General features: G+C 49.0%; 6 protein-coding genes across 6 annotated transcripts; 3 read left to right on the forward strand and 3 right to left on the reverse strand.

Moving 5' to 3' along the window:
• Positions 1-743: 743 nt before the first annotated feature.
• On the forward strand, positions 744-2773 carry J7337_008634 (uncharacterized protein; the record flags this gene model as incomplete). The annotated part of the gene is made up of 3 exons (XM_044826249.1): positions 744-923; positions 1014-1048; positions 1135-2773. 3 exons carry the CDS (start codon positions 744-746, stop codon positions 2771-2773), a joined length of 1854 nt encoding a protein of 617 aa, XP_044679166.1.
• Positions 2774-3386: 613 nt separating this feature from the next.
• J7337_008635 (uncharacterized protein) lies at positions 3387-4423 on the forward strand (the record flags this gene model as incomplete). The annotated part of the gene is made up of 2 exons (XM_044826250.1): positions 3387-3439; positions 3613-4423. 2 exons carry the CDS (start codon positions 3387-3389, stop codon positions 4421-4423), a joined length of 864 nt encoding a protein of 287 aa, XP_044679167.1.
• A 65-nt stretch (positions 4424-4488) lies between these two features.
• J7337_008636 (uncharacterized protein) lies at positions 4489-5598 on the reverse strand (the record flags this gene model as incomplete). The annotated part of the gene is made up of 1 exon (XM_044826251.1): positions 4489-5598. One exon carries the CDS (start codon positions 5596-5598, stop codon positions 4489-4491), a length of 1110 nt encoding a protein of 369 aa, XP_044679168.1.
• An 845-nt stretch (positions 5599-6443) lies between these two features.
• CKB1 (casein kinase 2 regulatory subunit) lies at positions 6444-7563 on the forward strand (the record flags this gene model as incomplete). Its single annotated transcript, XM_044826252.1, has 2 exons — positions 6444-6602; positions 6697-7563. 2 exons carry the CDS (start codon positions 6444-6446, stop codon positions 7561-7563), a joined length of 1026 nt encoding a protein of 341 aa, XP_044679169.1.
• A 1325-nt stretch (positions 7564-8888) lies between these two features.
• On the reverse strand, positions 8889-13533 carry J7337_008638 (uncharacterized protein; the record flags this gene model as incomplete). The annotated part of the gene is made up of 2 exons (XM_044826253.1): positions 8889-9338; positions 9394-13533. The coding sequence occupies 2 exons, from the start codon at positions 13531-13533 to the stop codon at positions 8889-8891; spliced, it is 4590 nt and encodes a 1529-aa protein (XP_044679170.1).
• A 7456-nt stretch (positions 13534-20989) lies between these two features.
• J7337_008639 (uncharacterized protein) lies at positions 20990-22184 on the reverse strand (the record flags this gene model as incomplete). The annotated part of the gene is made up of 3 exons (XM_044826254.1): positions 20990-21961; positions 22053-22086; positions 22171-22184. The coding sequence occupies 3 exons, from the start codon at positions 22182-22184 to the stop codon at positions 20990-20992; spliced, it is 1020 nt and encodes a 339-aa protein (XP_044679171.1).
• Positions 22185-22449: the final 265 nt, after the last annotated feature.

A 22449-nucleotide genomic window follows, 5' to 3' on the forward strand; every position in this document is an offset into this window, starting at 1 on the left:
TAGGGGATATCTCTGCTACATTATTTTGGCATATTCTTCTACAATCTCATGTTTTCTTGCAGGGCCTGGAACCTCTTGCACCGTAATGGATGCCCTGAGTGTAAGGTACCTCGTTTAGGGGATAGCACTGTGCGTGCTCATCAACTCACACGTACATCTATGGGGACGGAACAGGCAGAAACAAGTGTTTATTGTTACAAGCAACTCGAGGCATTTGCCAGGACATATTACAATGCGTTTGTGTACTAGGTTTCAGCCTTGTGACTCGTCTTTTGACTCATCTCATCATCTGAGTGAGTTCAAGCCCAATGACGGACTGGCTACCTAGGCTGGGTATCGACACCAGCCACAAGCAAGGGCTGCACGTGCCATACATCCATAGGTACCTTACCTTACAACGAGGGGCATGGTCTTGAGCCTCGCACTGTACAGGTTGCCCCTCTATACTCAGTGTAAGTGCCCGAAACCTACACCGTCTAGACCGTCTACCTTCCCCAAGCTACAGTACCTAGTCTATGCGTTGGCGGTCAATTAGGTTACGTGTAGTGAATAACGCTGCTAACGAGCTACGGCCACCAATCCAATCCATGCGGCATGGAACTCTCATAAGGGGACGTGCAATCTTTTGTTTGTCTAGGTACCTATTCTCTCGACCCAAAACCCTTCTCTTCTATCAACATTTCTACCGGTGCTTCTAAGCATGATACAGTATTCGATAAAGGCGAGTCATCTACGTCCTGGTCATGGATGAGTTCCTCGCAACAGTTGGCGTTCAAGCCATGAGATATGCCATTCGCTCCGGTATCGCCTTGACATCGTCGTATGCCGTCGGTCAATGTTCGAAACTACTCAAGTCAGTTGAAGACAAGGCTGCCCATGCCGAACTCAAATCGTTAAGAAACTTGCTTGATGGCAAAATAAAGGTGCGTCATAGGGCATACCGTTCGTTATTCATTCGTCACTCCGGGGTACCTAAGGTAGTGTGCTTGAGACCTAACCTATCACCATCGCAGATCATCTCACCAGCCATAGATTTGATCGAGTTCAAGTAAGCACCCCATTCGCTCATCAACTTAACGTTAGACAACTAGTTGGAGCTATTTCTCCTAGTCCGATTCTAACACTCCCAACTAGGTCAGGTCGTGGAAATGTATTTCTCGAATCAGCAACTCCCCTTGCGAAATCATTGCATAAGGACATTGTCTCGCTGGGCCGTCGCATAGAGTCAGCAACTACTATCTCTCCAAACTCAAGTAGTAACAATGCCCAGACACGTTCACCATCTGCTAGCCACGACAGCCTGCTAGCTATCATCACCGCCATAAAGGGTCTGCTGGACCGAATCGATCGTGAGATCCCGCTACTACAGTTGGCCATTACTGCTTCTGGGGAGAGTTTTTCCACATCTCTACCCGCCGGCATATCACCGTCCAGACTGCTGCAGGCCAGCACACTGCTCACCGTCGGCGACACACAGTTCGCACAAGATCCAAATAGGCCAGTTCAGATTGGTCCAGTCTTTACTCTATCGCTCTACATGCTCTTTCTCGGACATGCATCCACACTGACGCCACACCCCACATCCCAAGCTGCAGACACCTCGGTCTCTACTAATGGTCACTGTTCAGAAACGTCAAGCATCAGGACTGGGTACGGGTTAGGGGATGGGGAGCGGAAGCCACTGTGGCAGGAAGTATTACACAAGGCGCGAGTTCGTATCTGCAGAACCCGCAAGGACTTCTACTTCGATAGTAAGCGAGGCTACTGTGCAAATCCGCTGAAAGACCACGATTTTCCCCTTCCAGCTCCTGAATCAAGCGGTGGGGGAGAATACGCATACCACCTGGAGGTTATCGAAGACCTTGACGACGGTCGACTCCACGATGACGAGCATAATATTCAGCCATACGACGACATTCCTCGAGCAGGCATTCGCGAATCCATTCCTGTACATCAGTTGTCCAAGATATTTTACACGGATACAGGCAGGATTTTGAATATCGGTTCCGCCACTGACAGCGAGCAAAGGCCAGTTTTGCTTTTGAAACGAGACACTCAAGCTCTGCCGGCCCACCAGGAAACCGATGGCGTCGGTGGGTTTCTCCAAGGACTCGAGGATGATGACAAGAGCGAGACATCAATTTCGGCGAGTGATGAAGACGATCAAGCCGAGATCGACAGGCAACTTCTAGAGGGTCTCGGACGCCCAGTACTGGAAGACTGCAATGCCGTGCCGGTGAGCGAGGATTTCTTCAAGTGGAAATTCCCGTCACATCTCGATCCGGAGTGGATGGCCTTCGAGGTATACGAGGAAGATGACGAAGATGATATCGGAGAAGACGATGATACCGACTCGGTGGGTTCGACGAGGCTCGAGCTGCCAAAGTGTGTGACATCAAAGCCGGGTACGCCTCGTGATAGGAGATCTTTAGACTCGAATGTCGTCGATCAAATCAAGAGACTATCTTTGAACAGCCCTGATAGACTGGGCTCTCTGCAAGCAGTCACAGCAGCCGAGACAGAGAACTTTGTCGCCCGTTCGCCATTTGGGGCGATCACGACATCTCTATCTCTAATGGAGATGCTGGTACGACTGGCTGGTCTCCAGGAGTTTCAGCAGACATCTCATCTGTCTATTCCTGACCACATACTCACTTTCTTCCTGGAGGAGACTTCAACCACAGGGCTAATTGGCGAAACGCAGTGGAGGGCTCGAAGCGAAGCAAAGTGTCGTATGGGATTTGATCCTTATACCGATGCGCCAACGAAGTAGTTGATAATTTCTACAGAAATGTGAACAGCCGTTATTAGTGCAAAGTTTTGTGATATTCCATCGCGATATCAACCATTCAATTACTGCGAGGATATTGAGATGGCTAACTTTAATATAAGTTGGGATCATCCATACTCTGAGTAATTACGATCACTTGTATACATATAATATGTACGATGTGTTGACATAAGTCAGTTTCTAGCTATGATGGTCTATGGGGACAGGGTGATTACCCATTTGTTAGCGAGCAAGGAGTTGGTGGAAGGGGTGTTTAGAGGTTGACAACGAAACACGATGGTACAATGAGAAACATTGAGCGTTTCTGCATTCGATTTTACGACCTCCTCAAAGTATTATTCACTTATATATATTTCAACCAATTGAGCTATCTTGAAGTCTTTTTGAGTTCCTGAACCTATCCATGCTGTGAATATTTTTGTTTGCAAATAACTTACCCTGTGGTGACGACATCTTTTGAGTGACATAGGTAACACTTACGGCGACCAAGTTTCACGTCTTACCGACCAAAGACATACAACTCCTACATCTACTCCTAACTAACAACAAGTGAACCGTTCAATTGGATAGAGAACAGAGCCTTTCATCATAGAAAATGGCTCCTCTCGTTCCTCGGTTCCATCTCTTTGAGATTGACGATCAGACTTGGTACGTACTGGACACCAAGCTCCACCAGCTCTACCTAGAGCCTCGTCAACCCCAATATCCAACCAAGCTCTACTCTGGAGCTTCAACCGCCCGAGCCTGGAACAAGCTGCTTCAGGATACTAGATCGACATGCAATTGCGATACCAGCGTCAAGTGTACTAATAAGGAATCAGGTTTCCCGCCTTTCTTCGTGCTCGCGTCCAAGATGGCCTTACGCGCGCCTGGCTCTCCAACACGCCTCTCCAGTCCCAATCTCCCGCGAGTCTCAGCGCCCAAGTCCTGATCAGGCAGCTCAACAAGTCTCTGCCCGATTATACTTACATCGATTTCTGTGCTGGCGGTGGTGGACCCACGCCCTCGATAGCTCGCACCGTCAACGCGCACCTTCACTCTCAGGGATCGGATCCTGTTCGCTTTATCCTTACGGACTTGCACCCAAATGTCGAGGCCTGGGAACAGGTTGCCCAGAAGAATCCGCTGTTGACCTATGAACGAAACTCTGTCGATGCGTCGTCTGCTCCGGAGTATCTTGTCAAGAGGGAAGATGGAACGAAGCCTTTCAGGCTGTTCAACCTGGCATTTCACCACTTTGACGACGACCTGGCCAAGGATATCCTGCGAGATACTGTCGAGACGAGCGAGGGACTTGCCATCTTCGAACTACAAGATCGTTCCTTTGCAAGCGTGTTGGCGGTTACGTTCTTGGGTATTGGCGCATTCTTTAGTGCTCCATTCTTCGCGCTCAAGTGGCGATCGCCTGCAACATTCATCTTCTCGTGCTTGATCCCTATTCTACCGTTCGTTCTCATGTTTGATGGGTATATCTCAGCGCTGCGGACAAGAACGCCTGAAGAAGTTGAGGCCTTGTTGCGGTCTTGTGGTGCAGACACGAGCAAATGGGAGGTCAAGAGCGGTAGTGAGATGCACCTCTGGCCGTGCGGATATCTCAATTGGGTCATCTGTAGACCTGCTCGTAAAGGTTAATGTTACATATTCTAACATTGATAATGTACAAAGAAGTTTACGACACCGCTATATATGTGGTTACATCATCGGAACCACCAGTTGGCTGAGCAGTTTACTTCTCCATCCCATCCCACGCTCTTGACAGAATGCCAATAGCCTGCAGGGATGAACATAGAGTCGCCAGGCTCCAGCACAACCTCAAAAAGCCCTGCTGGTGCTTCATTATCGCCCCAAACAGCATCATGCAGCTTTTCCCGTTCCTCGCCCTGCATCATGTCCTCCGTTCGTAACCGACCATTGTCTGTCTTTGCCATTTTGGCTTGTATTTCGCCGAATAATGCCTGTCCCGCCTTTGGTAGCATGAGCCTGAGAACCTTGTCCCCGGAAAGCTGGCAGAAGAAGTTGGGGTTTGGATCTCTGTGTAGAGGTGTGTATGTCGGCACTAGGCCGAGCCATATGCTGGTGCCATATATGTCTCCCTTTCCAACAAATTTGAGGATTTTTGGCGTGGGAAGGTCATCTTGGAGGTCCTTGGGGAGATCCTCTATCGGGCACTGGGCAATATAGAGTGATATTCTCGGGAGCTTCATACTCAGCAAGACTTTGTTGAAGTGGTAGATCTTATTGAAAAGGCGGAGAGGTGCAGTGAATCGATAGAAGTCCCTGTTGGCTATGTTGTTGACGGTTTCGTCGACGACACCGTCAACCACAGCCTCCTGATTGAAACAGTTGTCCCAACTCCTCACAATGGCATCATCATGGACATCTCGGTCAAGAGAATCCCGAAACATGACGAGACTGTCCTTCTGTTTCTGAGACGGCGCGTATATCTCATAAGTGACCATGGGATTGCGAAAGCGCCGGAAGTGGCGTGATAGAGGCTGCCGTGGAGTTTTTGTGTTGGCAGTGTGATATGGCTCTTCCTCGTCCATGAACCAGTTCTCCAACGCAGGTAGATTGGCAGCCGGTGAACCCTGGTCTTTGGCAAAGACGACAGGCTTCTCGAGTTCAAATGATCGCGTGCGAAATGCTTCAGTGGTGGTATATTCCTCGGCTACTGCTACCAGTCTTGGAATTCCCTTTCTTGATATCCCCTTTCTTGGCGATATTTTCTGACTGAAATATCGGCATAAAGGAACCGTCTTTGATATATGTCGACTCCATGGTGAGAAGGGAGATAGAACTTTGCTCATGATTTCTCTACTATCGATGGGAAGAGGTTCTTATGCGATGAGTTAGTAATGCGATGAGCTTGTCATAGTATGTAATTTTTGTAGTTCCATTTGAGAATAGATCGACGTTATGCCCTGCATTCATCTAATGCATTGATTGTGTTGGGTCACACTTTTACCACCACCATCTATCTACGAATCTTGAATATGAAAGGCGAGATCTATGCATCGGAGACGGCAAAACCCTGTCCCGAAGCAGGTACAGACAGAAGTGGAAATCAAATCTTTCTATTTCTGTTGCACCAAAACTCTTCGTCCTGGCGCAATCGACGAAAGAGGAAATTGCTTTTCAGTTATACAATCTAAGCTTCATTGCCATGATATCTCTTGATAGTATATCATCAAAAATGCACATATTTCTCGGTGCATTAACCACTACCTACTGCTGTTGTTTCTGGTGAAATCACAATACCTCACCTACTACTAGGTACGGATCCCACAATAGCGTGCACATCCCTACCAACGCCGATCGACTTTAGCGTAGCGCGTGCATGCCCTCCACTGTAGGTTAGGTCAGGTTTAGTTGCTTTGTGCCCGTGGCTCGCGATATCTGCGCCCCTCAAAATACTCACCAACATCCATCACCCCGCCTCGAGGTAGCTTTGCATACAGCTATCATATCGATACCGCGCCCTTCAGCACAGCCCTTCAGCGCCCTCGCAACACCTGTAATTTTTCTCGCCTCTCCATTGCGATTCGTTTTATACCACGCCGCTGCCGAGCGCAATCCCTTGGCCCAGCCTTGTCAACTGGTACCCGTTCCGTTGCCCCTCGACAACAAAAGAGACGACCACGATAGCGACACCATGTCGACCTCTTCGGGCGTCCCCGAGTCCTGGATATCCAGTTTCTGCTCTCTTCTCGGCCATGAATACTTTGCCGAAGTCTCGGAAGAGTTTATCGAGGACGACTTCAACCTGACTGGTCTGCAGTCCCAGGTTGCCATGTATAAGGAAGCATTGGAGGTATGTTTATCTTGTCTCGCGGGCGCGTCGACGTTTGCAGTTTTCTCTCTCTCAAAGGACCCAGAATTGCTAACGTTGTACCCCTGTCTCACAGATGATCCTGGATGTGGAACCAGAGGACGACGAGGAAGAGGAAGAAGAGGAGGAGGAAGAGGACGAGAACGAGTCAGACCCAGAACGCTTGACTAGAGCAGCCAGTGAGCGGAGGCACCACCGCATGGCCAGCGACTTGTCCGTCATCGAATCCTCTGCCGAGATGCTGTACGGCCTCATTCACCAACGCTTTATCTGCTCCAGGGCTGGCATCCAGCAGATGAGTGAAAAGTACGAACTAGGCCATTTTGGCTGCTGCCCCAGGACAAACTGTGACCAAGCTCGCACTCTGCCTGTCGGTCTCTCCGATATCCCCGGCGAGGACACGGTCAAGCTCTTCTGCCCTTCATGTTTAGACGTTTATGTCCCACCCAACAGCCGTTTCCAAACCGTTGACGGCGCCTTCTTTGGTCGTACTTTCGGCTCTCTCTTTCTCCTTACTTTCCCAGAATATGACCTTACTAAGCGCGGTATCGAAGTGCTGTCATCCACCAGCTCTCGTGTTAACGAAGGCGATGGTCTCATCAACGGCATGTACGCAAAGAATATTGGCCCTGGTCTAGGCCGTGAGCGTATATACGAGCCTCGCATTTATGGTTTCCGCGTTTCTGAGAGAGCCCGCTCTGGCCCCAGGATGCAGTGGCTGCGTGAGCGCCCCTCAGATATTAACGAGCTCGACGAAGCCCGTCTCTATGCAGAACAAAACCCTGACTCGGAGGATGACGACGAGAACAGCGGCCAAGCTGGTGTGAATGGCAGAGTTATGGTTCGTCGACGCCCTCCTGGAAACGCTCGCCTTCGCCAGAGGCAGAACAACAATGGTAGCCCCATGGCTCTGTCCACTAATGGAGCTGAATCCGAGTTGTAGAGTGATGGGCGCATACGACCAGTCTCATATATGTCCCCTCGCGACTCCAGACCTGGTAGATTTTAGGACTGTCGATGAAAGATTCCAATCTTTTTTTCAGCGGAAATTTTCGACATCAAACTACCTGGATATTTGGCAAAAAACATGCCTAATGACTGCATCATCGATACAAGGCGTAGACGCACTGGAGACGCTTTAGGAAGGGCTAAGCATGATGGTGTCACGGGGTGGGAGGAAGGGTGCCATTGGGATTTTGCTTTGCAGGATTAATGCATAGACGGCGTTGAACGTTTGATAGGTAGGCTATGGAAAATACACATCAAATGCACATTTATGACATCTCTAAGGAACCAGTCAATACACAACTCGAGGAACTTGATGAATGATATGTGTTGTTAAGCTTAGCACATTATTACTTGTTGACAACTCAAGGGCTGTGTGGTGCTCACTCAGCCGTTCAAAGTATCCAAGTCATGATGTGTTTTCCTTCATAGGCATTAGGCATGAGTTCTATGGATAGACATATACATGCTGATACTCCTGATGCCGTTCCCCCTTGACCTCCTCCAACCACTACCAAGTCGCCAGACCTGCGGCGCGGCGTGTATTCCCTCCTCATGCGGCCATAGCCCTCGCAGGATAGCCATGCTAGAAATCCCCTTCCCGGCATGGGCTCGCTCAATGCTCTTGGTTTTGCAGAGCAGAAGCAGAGATCGAACAAGAAACAATTAATAAAACAAAAAACCTTTCCTATCACCAAACAGCCCGTCCTTGAACCCATGCTATCGTATACATCATGGTCCTCGTCTCTCGTCCGTTCTATGCTAACAAAAGGGAAGGATAAAACAAAAATAAAACAAAAACAAAGTAGTAGACTGCCAGCGATTATGGGTGATTTCCTTGTACAAGAACTTTTCTGCTTGCACGGAAAGGACAGCCTGCGACATCAAACAGCGTTGCGATGGTGAAGCGTACTTCAACGCCTGAAAGCTCCTAACGCCTTGTTGCCCATTTCCATTTCCATTCCCATTCCCATCATATCTATCGTGTACAGTGCGTGTATCCCGTGGGCTAAAACCGTTGAAGCAAAAAAGAAAACCGAGAATTAAGCTTAAGAGAAAAATAACAATGAAACGAAACTAGCAGCCACGGTCAAATGTCATCTGAGGGTGTGTATACTGAAGATGCCAAAAGACTCGAGAGGAACTGCTCATCTTTTCGAGGAAACCCCGTCGTATATGAAACCAGAAGATGGGGTAGCTCTACACCACCCTGGAGCTGTGGTCAGCCAACGACTTGCTTGCTGGTGTAACAGTATTGACGTCTCAAGTACTGGGCGCAGGTTCACTAGCATCGCCCTCGGCCTTGGCTTCCTCGGCAGCTACTGTGTTGCCTATATCTTTATCTTTGGCATCAGGCACGGCCTTGGGTGTCGTCTCGTCGCTAGTCACTGAACCGCCAAGAACGGCCCTTGGAAGAAACCAACCTCCGCGTTCCCACTGACCTGGTTCGTATAGACAAGACTTGCGGACCTCCTCGTCAGAAATACCGGCAAGCAAAGTGTTGAGACGCTTGAAATCGATCGGCTTGAGGATCCAGCCATCAAAGCCGGCATCGACATAGGTCTGCTTCTCGCGCTCAACGAGAGAAGCCGAAACCGCGAAAATCGGGATGCGATAATTTGAATTGGCCAACGACGAATGACCTTGATGCTCCCCGGATGCCTCCATGGACCTGATCATTTTTGTACTGGTGAGTCCATCGACAATTGGCATCTTAATAATGTTAGTAACGTAAATTATATGAGAATGCTTGGACAGAACAACTTACTTGCATATCCATCAAGACCACGTCAAACTCCTTTGATCGTTCGCGATACGCTGCAGCACAGTCTTCGCCGTTGGCAGTATGATGCACACCATGGCCGACTCGCTCCAAACGCTTCCTCAAAATCTTCATGTTTATTGGGTCATCTTCGGCCACAAGGACCTCCAGATGCTGTGACTCAGTCATCTGAGTTCCTCCACTTGTGACGCTCTCTGTAGCAGCTTTTGTCACGGGACGGTCGTTGCCCTTCATCTCAAAGAGGACACGGGAATGCTCGCTGGGCTGTGGTCGTTGGGGCACATCGCTGTACTCGTCTGGAATCTTGACAGCACGAATCGGAGTTTTTGAATCCACCACCCCTGTGCTTCCAGGCTCGCTATGTGGTTTGGTTGCCACAGGGCTCTGGGGAGGACTCACAGATCGACCACTGAGGCTGACAGCTCCGCGGGACGTGGGCCGCATGGAGCCCCCCCCTGAGCGTACACTGGCGGGAAGAGGATACTCACTGCCTTCCCTGTCGTTCAGAGATAGGGGCGTCGAGATTGCATCAATGAGTCGATCGGCGTCACTTTGATGGCTGCCATGGCTGCTCATACTTCTTTGGCTTGCTCGGCTTCCTTTCATCGATGCATCGCCTCCTTCAACAGCTGAAGTCATGGAGCTAACCCTGTCAACGAGTGTAATCTCACCCTCTGGAGCAGCTGTCAGAGAAAGTGGGGCAGATGTTGCAGTGTTGGCTGACTCTGCACTGTTTGTCGACTTGTTTGTTGGAACACTCGTAGGCAAGTTTTCATTTCCATGTGAGCTTGGACACTCGTTGGAAAGGAGGAACGGAAGCTGAACCACGAATCTTGAGCCTTGGCCAACCTCCGACTTTAGGCGAAGCTGTCCATCCATGTTTCGAACAATGCGGGCAACAACAGCAAGACCGAGTCCCAATGTTCGCATTTCGCGAGGCATCTCCTCCAGCTTCGTGCCCGACATAGGCGCTTCCTCTGAGCTGACCTGTTCAAGGTCACGGAACAAGGTGTCCAATTGGCTGGCACTCATGCCAATACCAGAGTCCTCAATTACAAAATCCACCACTGCCTGTCGATCTTTGACTTCTGACACAAAGACTTCCACCTTGACGTAGCCGCTGTGCGTATGGGCCACCGCGTTCGCAGTGACATTAGATAGTGCTTGGCGAATTCGTCGTTCATCGCCATGTACAAATTGCGGAAGTCCAGAATGCTGAACAACGGTGTAATGAATGCCCTTTCGTTTAGCATCATTCAGGAATGGACCTGTCGCTTCTCTAATACAGCTGGCAAGATCAAAAACCTCATCCTTGACCAAGTTCTGTCCTTCCTCAGTCTTGGTCAAGTCTAACAAGTCGTTGATGACATAGATCAAAGACTTAGAGGCAGAATGAGATCTCGCCAAGTTCTCTCGGGTTTCTTGGTCGAGGCTACCCTCCAGGGCTATTTCCAGGTAGTTGATAATGGCATTGAGAGGTGTCCGGACCTCATGAGCAGAATTGGCAAGCAACAACCGTGTTAACTTGCTGTTTTGAAGAGCCATTTCCTTTTGCCTCCAGACCTCAATGAATTTGCCGTAGACGAGACAGAGCACAGCTGCGGTCTCGACCTGTTCTTCATTCCATTCTCGGCATTTGCCGACAACAGTTTCGTTCCAGGTTTTGAAGCTCTTTCTTGGTTCCAAGTAGCCCGCAGTGCCCTCTCGAACAAACTTTTCGTAGGGATTGCCGGCCCACTTGACTTCTTTAATCTGGCCCTTCCGGAAGAAGACGATGAAGTCGTTGCCACCAACGCTGAGGGGTACATAGAGTAGGCCGGCTACTACTTGGAAACCAGGGGGATACCGTAGGTCGGGGAAGTCTTCTTTGACGTCCTGCGATGCAACGACAGAGGTAAGTTGCCGCATTCGTAGGTATTCCAGCATCGCGAGGGCTTCCTGGCTTTGTTCGACAAGACCCATGATTTTGGTCTCGCCCTTGATAGATAGTAGTCCAAAATCGGCATCGAACAGCTTCAAAAGATCCTCCGAAGACGCAATAATGTATCCAGAGGGATTTTTGTCTGTGGGGGCAGTGTTGATCAGCTTGCGAGCCTGTAGCCGCGACGCATAAGATAGTCTCTCGATATTCCGGGACGCGGTGTCCCCAACAAGGCGACACATCTTCCGAATTGGAAAAGACACTCGCATGCCGTGATTCCCATATGAGTGGCAAGAAATAAGACCCCATAGCTCGTTGAAAGCATTGATTGATATCGACATGGACGATCTCACTGCCATGTTTTTGAGATATTTGATATGGATAGGGGACATGGCTCGCAAGTAGGAATGGCTCATGTCCAGAGGAACGTCCAAGTCTTCCTTAGTCCTGCAAACTATTCTCGAAGTGTCTTGGTCCCGATCATAAAGCAATCTGACCTTGTTGAGTTTGTATAGATCGCGAGCTTGTCGTGGAATGTCTGATGCGGGAAAGTGGAGGCCTTTGTACAAATCTCTTGTCATTGATGTGTCGACAAGTTCTGTTACGACCTTGCCGTTGAAGGAAGAGTCGAACTGGTAGATCATGACACGGTGGAAGCCAGTCAATTCTTTGACTATACCCACGAGGATTTTCAGGAACGCTTCCAAATTAGGAGCTGAGGAGAGCTGCTCTTGAACCTGTGACATGATATCAAAAACTTGCATGGCACCTTGCTCACCCCGCCTCTTTCTCGCACTCCTCAATATTCTCAATGGTTTGCTGAGGACCTCTGTGCTGTCTTCGATTTCTTCCAGTGTCGGATTTGACTGAAGGGTGTCGTGTGGGGTATCAGGCGTCAACTCATCAACTGGTCGTAAAGGATATTCAGCGTCCTCGTCTAGCTCGAACTCGCAGATGATTAAATCAGGATGTGCCGGGTTTATGTGAATAGCACACCAGAGTTTTGTGCTTTTGCGCTTAGGGGACCGAATCGACAAACTAAAAACTTCAGGCCCGTTGATGGCTGGATCCGCATCTTCGTCACGAATGAAATCGATGTGGTCAAGAAGATTATCCTGTTGTTCCTCCGTCAAGATGTCTAAGAAGTTTTTGAGTTGAAATAGTTGCTTGGGAGTGTAGCCCAGCATTCGCTCAGAATTTTCGCTAATGTATCGAGCGACGAAGCAGCCATCGTTCTCTTCACGGAGCGCAACGAGAGCGCCGAATGTTTGAATCGCGCCAGGAGTATGTATCGGTTCATCTTCACAGCGCTGAAGGACGCCATCGCGGCCTGTGATAACTGCGTGGCCATCGTCTGTCACAACGTGGGTGAAGCGAGAGGTAACAAGTGGGACATCAACATTCGATTGTCCCGCAGAAGACACATCGGCCTCGTGTCCAGAGGGTGCAGCTGCAGGTACGCTGTGACCCGTTGGTCCGGATTCTTCTGTTTCTGTTTCATTGTCGGAAGTGGAGATATCGAGCTGAAGTGGTGTGGTACTGCTTCCATGGCGGTTTGCGTCTAGTTGAATACTAGACATTGGACCGCTCATGGTGTTCTTTCTCCGCATAAGGGTATCGATGCGCTCACTATAGGCTCGTGAATGGTAGTTAGCTGGGACGGTGTCTGACCGTCTCAGATCTGACCCCGTGTCAGCTCGAGGAGCACCTGGGATATGGACAGGAATGCTTCGACCATCGCGCTCAGGCAAAGTCGGGAAATAATCCTCACTGGCAATCTTACTAGAGTTGGGGTCGACGCTTATGACGGATCGTATGGGAAAGACTCGATCCCCAGAAATATCTGAAGCAGCAGAGTGATATCCCAATTGCTTGTCTGAGCCAACACTCCACGGAGAAAACGGCGGATCCGAGTTTGCAATACTATTCTGCTCGCTAGGAGCAGCAGACGAGGCAGCCCGACTCGTGCGTGTTGGAGTTGCGTCGGAAGGACTTGTTCGCAAATTTGGCAAATCTTGGCCCATGGGCCTGAATGTTGATGAAGATGCTGTCGAGGACTGAGGTGGAGGAGGGTAAGTATAGGTTGGAGGAGACGTAGACGAGGGGTCGTGTTCCTGCTCCTGTTGTTCCTGCTCTGGCTGCCCTTGCTGCTCAGGCTGAGCTTGGTTGACGTCCTGGTCGTCCTTCTCGTGAGGCGCATCCATGGCGATGCTGTCTGGTCGCTAACCTAACAGTTGCGAAGCGGATGCTGAAGGATGAAAGCCGAGAGGCAAAAGAGGGTGGGAAGAGAATGCTCGAGGGAGAGGTGAGGGCGGTCCTATAAAGTAGCGTCGCGCATTCCCGTTATAACCGATATCGTTGAAATGTTAGGGTAACAGCCTAGGATGATCTCGTGAGACCGAACGATTGGGGTAGCCCAGGTGAAGTGAAAAATCGTCCGTGGTGTTGTCGTGATCGTGGTTGATAGGTTGTTTGCCAGAAGGAGCAGCACGGGAGCTACATGCACAATGATAGAGTGAGGTAGGGTAGCGTTGATGGGAGGAGCAAGATCCAAGTGGAAGTGACGAGACTCCCATCCAATTCGATGTCAAACAAGGGTTTAGACTTAGAATTGCCTTCGAAAGAACAGACAGACCAGACAAGCCGTATGAAACGAAACGGAGCTATCACGGTAGACAGATAGAAAATAGGCGCGGTAGATGGCAAAGGGCTGCGATGGCGTATCCCAATGCAGAAGGAGTGACGAAGGCTCTGACTGTTCAGGCGTTTGATTTATCGATTGATACGTAATACCAGTCTAAATGACGAGGTAGGAAAAATCGAGAATACGGCGAGGCGAATTTCAAGGGCGAGGAGAATATTAATTTGCCAGCCCGAGGTGGCAGCTTTTGGGGGGGAGGTTTTGGCACAGCACAAAAGGTGCTTGTAGGTTGTTGGTTGATTGTGTGGAGGTGGCGAGTCTTGATGCAGCACAGCACAGCACAGCACAGCACAGTACAGTGTGACCCCTCACTATTAACACCTGCCGGAGAAGAGCCAGTCCGGGCAGTCCAGTGGCCAGTCCAGTGGCCACAGCGCTGAGGATCAAGTGGGAATGGGCGCCCCCCATGGCGGCACAGGGCATGAAGGCAAGGTCAAGGACAGCCCACCTCAGGACTTTCATGGAATGGATCCCTACCAACCTATGGCTTGCTCATCTGCCTCACTAGCTTCGTCGATCTTATCCATTTTCCCACTCTCGCTCAGCGAAACACCGCTTTGCATTGCCAAGACTATTCAGAATCCCATCTTTATCCCTTGAGAATCCCATTATATCCGCCATCCCAGGCTCAGGTCCAGCCAGGCCCTAATCCAGGTCTAGGCCTTCAGGTTCCCACTCAGGCCCACGATGCACTGCAGATGCACTTTTCACGATTGAGCTGGGGTCAGCTCGTAGTAGATACCTTCTTCCATTGCCTTCCTTCTCGGGTAGTTGTCTATTGTAGACAAATCAGCTCTCGCCATTGTTGAAAGGGTCTCGTGGTGAAGAATTTGATCCTTTCGATGACCCCAAGACCTTTCGAAGCCGAAACAACCCTCCACCATGAAGCCACAGATTCCAGCAGCGAAGGGGAGGAACCGTACAGTGTCACTATGGGGAAACGAGCAATTCACAGCACTCTCGCTTCCTGCGCTTTTACGATTATGCTCTCCCCTCTACAGTATGAGACCAGCGGCCACTTGAAGAAACATGCCCCGCCATCAAGCAAGGGTTCTGCCATCGCGACTATACAGTAGTTTGGCTCCAGTCTTCAAAGATTGCCCCCATGACCTTTTCAATGGGGCTTTTTGGCTCAGTTTGGGCTTACTGATCATCGTTTTTGATCACTTCGTGTCCACAGCCTTGCTTTGATTCTTCTGTAGGTTTCTCAGGCACAATGAAGCGAGATCGGCAAATGTCCAGAGAACCCTATTGATTCAACGCAAAAATACGGAGTACACAACTCTGAGATAAGTCCTGACTCTCCTCATGCCAAAGGCCGTCCACGTATGTACTCTTATGTAGCATCATAGTATCATAGGCTGGTCTTTCACGGGAGATAATCAACCTCGAAACCCGTGTGCTAGTTTGAAAGCACACTACCATACTCTGTACCGCAGTTGTCATTGTTCAACAGTATGAGAGCTAGGAGTTGCCCGAGATGCGGCGAATCATTCACTTTGACGGGGATCGAGGACTCTAGAGCCGACCGTTGCATGTTGCCGTCTTCAGTAACAGCTGGCATAAAACGCTCATTTCCCCCTGACAGCCGCATCAAGTCAGATATGTATCATCCGCCTTTTCAAATGCTGGTGGCATTCTCAAATCGTGAAACAGGGATTGCAAACAGACCAGCCAGACCGCTCGACAACGCACCCGGCACCATGTTGTGAATCGGCGATCAGGACGACCTAGGCCTTTCCAGGACCTACCAGTCAACCCGTAGGTGCTTTGCTAGCTTGAAGAATGGTCCCAGGAAGCAATTGGACCCCTCATCTGTTTCTGTGCCAGGTCCTGGTTCAGGGCACGATAGTGCATGGCGCTTCCTGACCCTTACCGGTCTGCCACTCGCTCCTCTATCTGTACTCGTCTCTCTCAAGGCTGGGGGTACTGCGATAATCAGGTGAGAGAGGCAAAGTTTACGAGCCCCTCGCCGATCTTTGTTGCAGGGGTCTTGAACACATCGTGCACACTACAGAATAGATAACCGCAATTCAAACACCACTGGTGCAATGGCAGCCAAGTTCGGCATTTGTGCCACAAGCTACAGTGCGACATGACGGACATGCAATATCTGAAGGGTCGGTCGTTCATCCATGTTACGTCTTACACATTAGGTGCGCCACATACAATCGTGACATCATTCGAGCCGGTGCATCCTCTCCGGATTTGGGGACGTGCATGGGTAGTTTGGCAAATCAGAACTCGTGAAGCAATTTAGGATCATGACAATCATCTCATTGAACGCAGATCTTATCGCTTCAGCCACAGGTGGCGTTGCAACCCTTGATCCGCTTGGGTTTAATAATCATTTCAGGTTCCGCCAAGGGTAGGTACAGTCCAACATTGCTTTAACTTCAACTTCAAAGGGAACTGGTTATTTTTTTGGAGAGGAAATGACTTGCCCGAGGAACCAATTTCGACAGAATTCGCATTGTTCGTCGGAGCTACAAATATCTTGTCTCCACTGGGAAAACTTGTCCTTGGATCCCTCAAGTAACACAACCTCAGGACCCATCACATTTCTATCCAGTAGCCAGTACATTCAGTTGCCGTGGCTGTACGGATAGGCCGTAGAGAAATCTCTTTACCATGTGGGCCACTTGGCAATGGATGGTCCTTGATGACATCTCAGACGGTTGACACTGACATTCGGGGATTTCTCGTGTCCGCCTTACCGCCTGCCTACGAGATCCCTTTTCTGGTCATTTTCATATCGCTAACTACCATCAGTTTAGGCTGCATGCACGTAGGAGCCCAGTGCCAAGACAAAACACCGTTCCGGAGGTGCTCCGAAGGGTAATACCTAATAGGAACGGGCATCCGTTTGATATGAGGGGCAGCAAGACCCGATTCTGAACAACACGCGGACTTCAAAGGCTGGACGAGAGACTGGCTTGATCTATATCCACAAAATAAATTCTCTGATTTTGCTTGGCTTTGAAGAGCTCAAACCAACAAGTGACATTCGTGCTAGAAGGCCAAATTCTTAGACTAGGACAGCAGAGTGCTTTATCCCTATATCAGATCCCGAGAGGCTCTCGCCTGGCCCCTGCTCATGAGGTAACCATCTCAGGCCGGGTCATAAGAGGCGCCAAAACAAGCTCCCCGACGCTAAGACAGTGCGAGAGCATGCAGGTGTTCTATTGGATGGAAGGCTCTCGCTGTGAAAGTCTGGGCAGAGGCTCCGGACCTCTCAAGTGTTGAACAGAACATTGGCAGATTGGCTTATTGACTACCCCTATGCATATAAATACTATGCTAGGCGATTAACAAACTCGCATACCGTTGTAATGGCCCTGAATCTATAAAAGCTTAACCCGCTTAGTCCTTGTGACTAGGTATTATACACTTCTAGGTAATCAACAGCTTGGCCCCGCATGAAATTTGGAGAACGCTCAACGACACACAAAGCTACTATCAAAATCATCAAGATTTTGCATTAGGCTTCTGGATGAATAAGTAGCCTGATATCTACAGAAGCTGCTAGTTACCTCTTGGGTGGACTTTTTTATTCCACTCAAGTAAACCACTTGCTCCGTTGCCTTGGTTTTGGTATATATGAGGCTCTCGGCTACTATGAGGTCAAATTTGCATCAAGCTTTGGCTATATTCCTATCCGGTTACGTGTTGTGTGGTCAATGAATATCCTTGACCTTGTTTTTAATAGAGGACAAAGACCAGGAGCTGCAAGAAGTTTAATAGTATGAACACTTTCGGCCATCATTCGACAGCCGTTCATGTTCCTTGTCGATACGATTCTCAACTCACCTTGTATTCGTGGATCGACTGAGCGAATTCTCTGATACCCTTGGGGCCTGGGAGATCATGACCGCTTCTTGGCCAAGTAGCCAAATTAGGCAGTTTATCAGATTATCTTGGGAATTGCCCGTCAAAGTGTGAGATTAGCAATAAGTAGCCACACCAACCCGTCTTTACTAGAGATCCTAGGTATTAATGTTCCCATACGGCTGCCAGAACACTCCTCTTGGACGTGATGATTAATGTCCATTCAAGCCAATTCTTCGAGTACGGCAATGGAAACGAGAAATTAAGATAGACCACCAGGCAGTATCCTTGCTTAACATATTCGGCAGTTATCACTGTCCGCAGTAGACACGAAGTTCTGGCATCGAAATTAGCCCTGCCAAGCAAATACAACCATGTCTAGCTCAACATAGAAATCTGGCTAGTGAACGAGCTGACAATTATCATCCATGGATATCCTAGTCTTGAAAAGAGCAAAAAAGCCTAATGGTGAAGTGAGTGGGTTAGGTTGTGCCACGAAATCGTCCAAGCTCCAGATCAGTTGAGATGGAGATTGTGAGATATGACAGCTTTGATGATCCAACGTTCGAGAACGAGCGAAAGCCCAGAACTCAAGAGCGTGCTCGCATGGTTATTCCTAGCTATATATGCTATGCACGTTTAGTTGCGTAATGTCATATTTGAAGGTCATTGGTAGACCGAGCTTTCTCTATCTCGATTGGTCGATCTACGGAGCTTGAAACGAGTAGCTTCATCGACCTTACCCTGGCTAATCGCCAATACTCATTTATCCCAGCTTCAGCTCCTTTGTAGCGATGGGACAATGGGTTAAGAGACAAATTGGGAATACTTCCGTTTGCTACAGAGGCCTCAGTCCCGAGCGCCGGCGGTCTAAAGTTGGACGGTGAAGCTGTTGGAAAGATGGTCAAGGGATCACACTTTGGAACGACTGTGCCGTAGCTCAGCTGCACTCAGGGGCATGATTACGAGAAACAGGGCCAGAGAAGAAGTATCTCGTGCGTTTCGTGTTCATCTGCAAGCACAAATAACCGCCTCACTCTGGTGCCATGTCGCCAGCATGATTTACGACATACATACACACACGTGGAGTACGGAGTATGGACAGCAGGATTACTATCAAACATACCGCAGCCTTGTCCATTTTTCTTCATGCCCTCCTGTGGTACAAGCACCGCCTGGCTGAAGGCCCTCCCTTGAAGATAATGAGGATGAGTAGCCACTATCCTCTGCGCCCACTGAGGGAGCTTGTAGCATTCAACTTAGGGACGGTCAAGAGGAATTGAATCTTGTAATACTGTTTAGTGGACCTGCATTCGACTTCTGGGCCTTGTGGCTCAATGAGATAGCAGCTGGATAGAGGAATACAAGATTTACATGATAACACCCAGCCTTGATGTTAGCCACATTGAGAACTTTAAGGGTGTCTCGCCGGCCATAGTATATTCCAAGGCCGACTAACCTGTGCTGCTCTCTGACGATCTGCGCATATCTTATCATATCTTATTTGTTTTTAAATATAAACACTTACGTAGTGATCCCCCATGACGTTCATGCAGTCTTTGATCGTCAAAGCTAGAGCCAGGACATCGAATAAAGACAATGAACCAGCTACAACATGATTAAAGACTCACAGTAATGTTAGGGGCATTTATTCTAATAAACAAGCTGTCTTCCCTCTGACTAACTGCCTCTACTAGACCAAATTTGTGGTTTTCTCCTTTGACAAGGGATTGCCTTACTCCTGGGATTTGGTTCACCATACAAGAATACATTATTGGAGACATGACTATTAGGTAAGTATAAGTAATGAAGAAGTTTATCTATTAGACCAATACATCCAGTCAACGCAAGTATCCTGAAATGGCTTTCCTACGCCCTTCGAACAAACGATCCTCGGAGCCCTTATGCTGCGCTGTGAATACTCAGATGAGTTTGGTAATACATAGACCGAAGTGCATAACCATTGAACAGGTATTATGAGACATATCAAGATACCGAATTGCAATGTTTTATCAGTGATTTCATCTCAACGCTGTCGAGATAATCTGGTCAGAACTATGTTTAGTTGACTGTTGGACAGTGATGTACTTCCTGCACTATGGATAACACCTCATGCCTTGGCAGATATTATGAATTGATCGTAACTGTATCGAGGGTTTCCTGCCCTTCGTCAGTTTTTGTCGCCCTGATTGCGCAGCGGTCATATCCAGAGAGACTGTGAGTCAGTTACTTTGTATGGATTCTGTTGTATGTTCCTCTTTTGCGATGAACCGAATGGTAGGGTTTATTAATGAAAAATTCGAGTTTGATATTTGCCATGAGATATCTGGTCGTCTGGAGATACTATTCGGGCCATGACAGCCAGCAAACAACTAAATTAGACGAGGTCTCAGCGATGACACTCAGAGCTTAGAGTCAAACCAGTTTCGTTGTGATCGGTCTGCGGTGAATGAACATATTATTGTGTTCTGTACTACTATTTAGCACGAATAAAATGTATAATATGTCAAATTGCGATGGGGATTCCTGTGAGTTGACATCGAGTGGCAATGAGATCAGCGTCCTACAATCTTTGGCGACTCTGCGAGTGTTGATAAAAGACAGTGCATGAAATAAAAGTAACTAACATACCAAAAATAAATTAGGAGAGAAATAAGATGGATTATCATCGCTGCAAACCATGGCTTGAGGCAGGGAATGACTGGTATCAAGGCGGGAGAGTCCAGATGCAAGACCATAGGGTTGGGTGTTGGCTTGAAAGGCCTTGGGAACCTGGTTTAGCAATGTTGTATGCTCTTCCATATCGTAGCCGCAATACTCAATGTTCGTTCTCGGTCCTCAGGACCAAGCTGAGCATAGTGACACATGATTCAACATCAAGGGCGTTACCAGCCTGTGTCCTTCCTATGGCATGGAACCTATCATATGAATTCACTTCAAGGTATGCCCCCGTTCAGAAGTAGGGAAATGATTGCATCACCGACATTGGTATCATAAGAATAGAGAGGTTTGTATGGCAACACAATAGAAGTTGTAATGGATAAGTAACCAACAGTTGGCAATTCGGATATGTCTATCACAACCTCTATCTCGATCTTAATAAATGGCTCGTCTCTGAACAAGACTGCAACTCAAAGCTTCCCCTTGGTCTGCTCTCTCTTCCTCATGGCCTGCGCCGACCTCAAAAGCGCATACAGGCTCTGCAACCTAGGCATTTCAACACCTCTCTCCCTTGCAATCCTCACAGGATTGCCCAATATCACCTCAAGCTCTAAAGGCTTGCCTGCTTCCCAGTCCAGAAGCATGCTCGGCCTTGCGCCCTTATTGCGGGCTGTGCTTTCAATGATCTTCTCAGGTTTGGCCATACTGTCCGGGAAAGGTCTGCCGAGGATCTTGGGCACAGCATCTCGAATCTCATGCATCACGCCTAGTAGATGTCTCTGGAGCTCGTCATCTGCTACCATGTCGGCATTGCCACGGCCACCTGAGAGCACAGCGGAGGGGTTCATGGCTGCGTTGATACAGAGCTTGTGCCACCGCACAGTCTGAAGACCGACTTCATCATGGGGATCCACGTCTTTGATACCACCCAGTTCTGTCCACCAACGACGCAGTGCTTCAGTCGACTCTGTGCCACGACGGCCTAACTCCGAGTCCTTCGAGGCTAAACCATCTATGTAAGGTCCGATGCTGATACGCGTCCAGCGGTTCTGACGAATAGTACCAGGCGAGGTTTGCTCTGCACTAACAACGGTAACAGCGCTCACGATGGGGTTATTAGGGAAGCGTTTGCGGAAGGGCTCCTCTACGCCGACACCATTCTGGATGAGGACGATGCATGATTTTGGGCCTACCAAGGGCTCGATGATGGATGAGTCATCGTTGATATCTGGAAGAGCCTTGGTTGTCACGAAGATATAGTGCCAGTCTCGCTTTGCGCCTGATGAAGTGCCAGCAGCGGCAGCAGCATCGACAGAAGGGAAAGCCGCATCAGGGTTGAAGGTGTAGTCACCAAAGCTTCGTGTCAGAAGCTTCACACCGTCTTTTTGAATAGCAGCATAGTTAGAGCGAGCCACGAGAGAGACGTGAATGTTTTGGGATGGCTATCATGATTGTCAGTGAGTGTACCAATGCAGGTTATCATGAAGTTGGGTACGTTACATGATGAAGGCGTGAAGCGTAGAAGCAACCAACGGCGCCAGCACCGATGAAGATGATATCAACGCGGCTATGGCAGATGCACATGTTAGCAATAGTTTAGACGTGACTTATGCGCAATTGAGTATGCGTATGATGGGTGCTCCTTGGGTACCTGTTGTCTGCCATGATGCCGATGTATCGGGCCTTTCTATCCTACGCTCAGCAGGGCACCCAAGGAATGGCGTTTCAATTAAGCCGAGAGATATCTCTTAAGGCTTGATGAGTAACGAGTCTATGTACTCTGTATTTCTCCGATGCAATAGAATACGAGACTCACACGAGGTTGAATTACAATCTTGAAGCTCTAGACTACCTTAACTCAAGCTTCAAAGCAACCCAGCCCCGCCACTTCCGCCCCGAACACCGAGGCCCATTCCGTAAGGGGACCGAG

This window comes from Fusarium musae, chromosome 6 (genome assembly GCF_019915245.1).
Source record: "Fusarium musae strain F31 chromosome 6, whole genome shotgun sequence".
NCBI lineage: Eukaryota > Fungi > Ascomycota > Sordariomycetes > Hypocreales > Nectriaceae > Fusarium > Fusarium musae.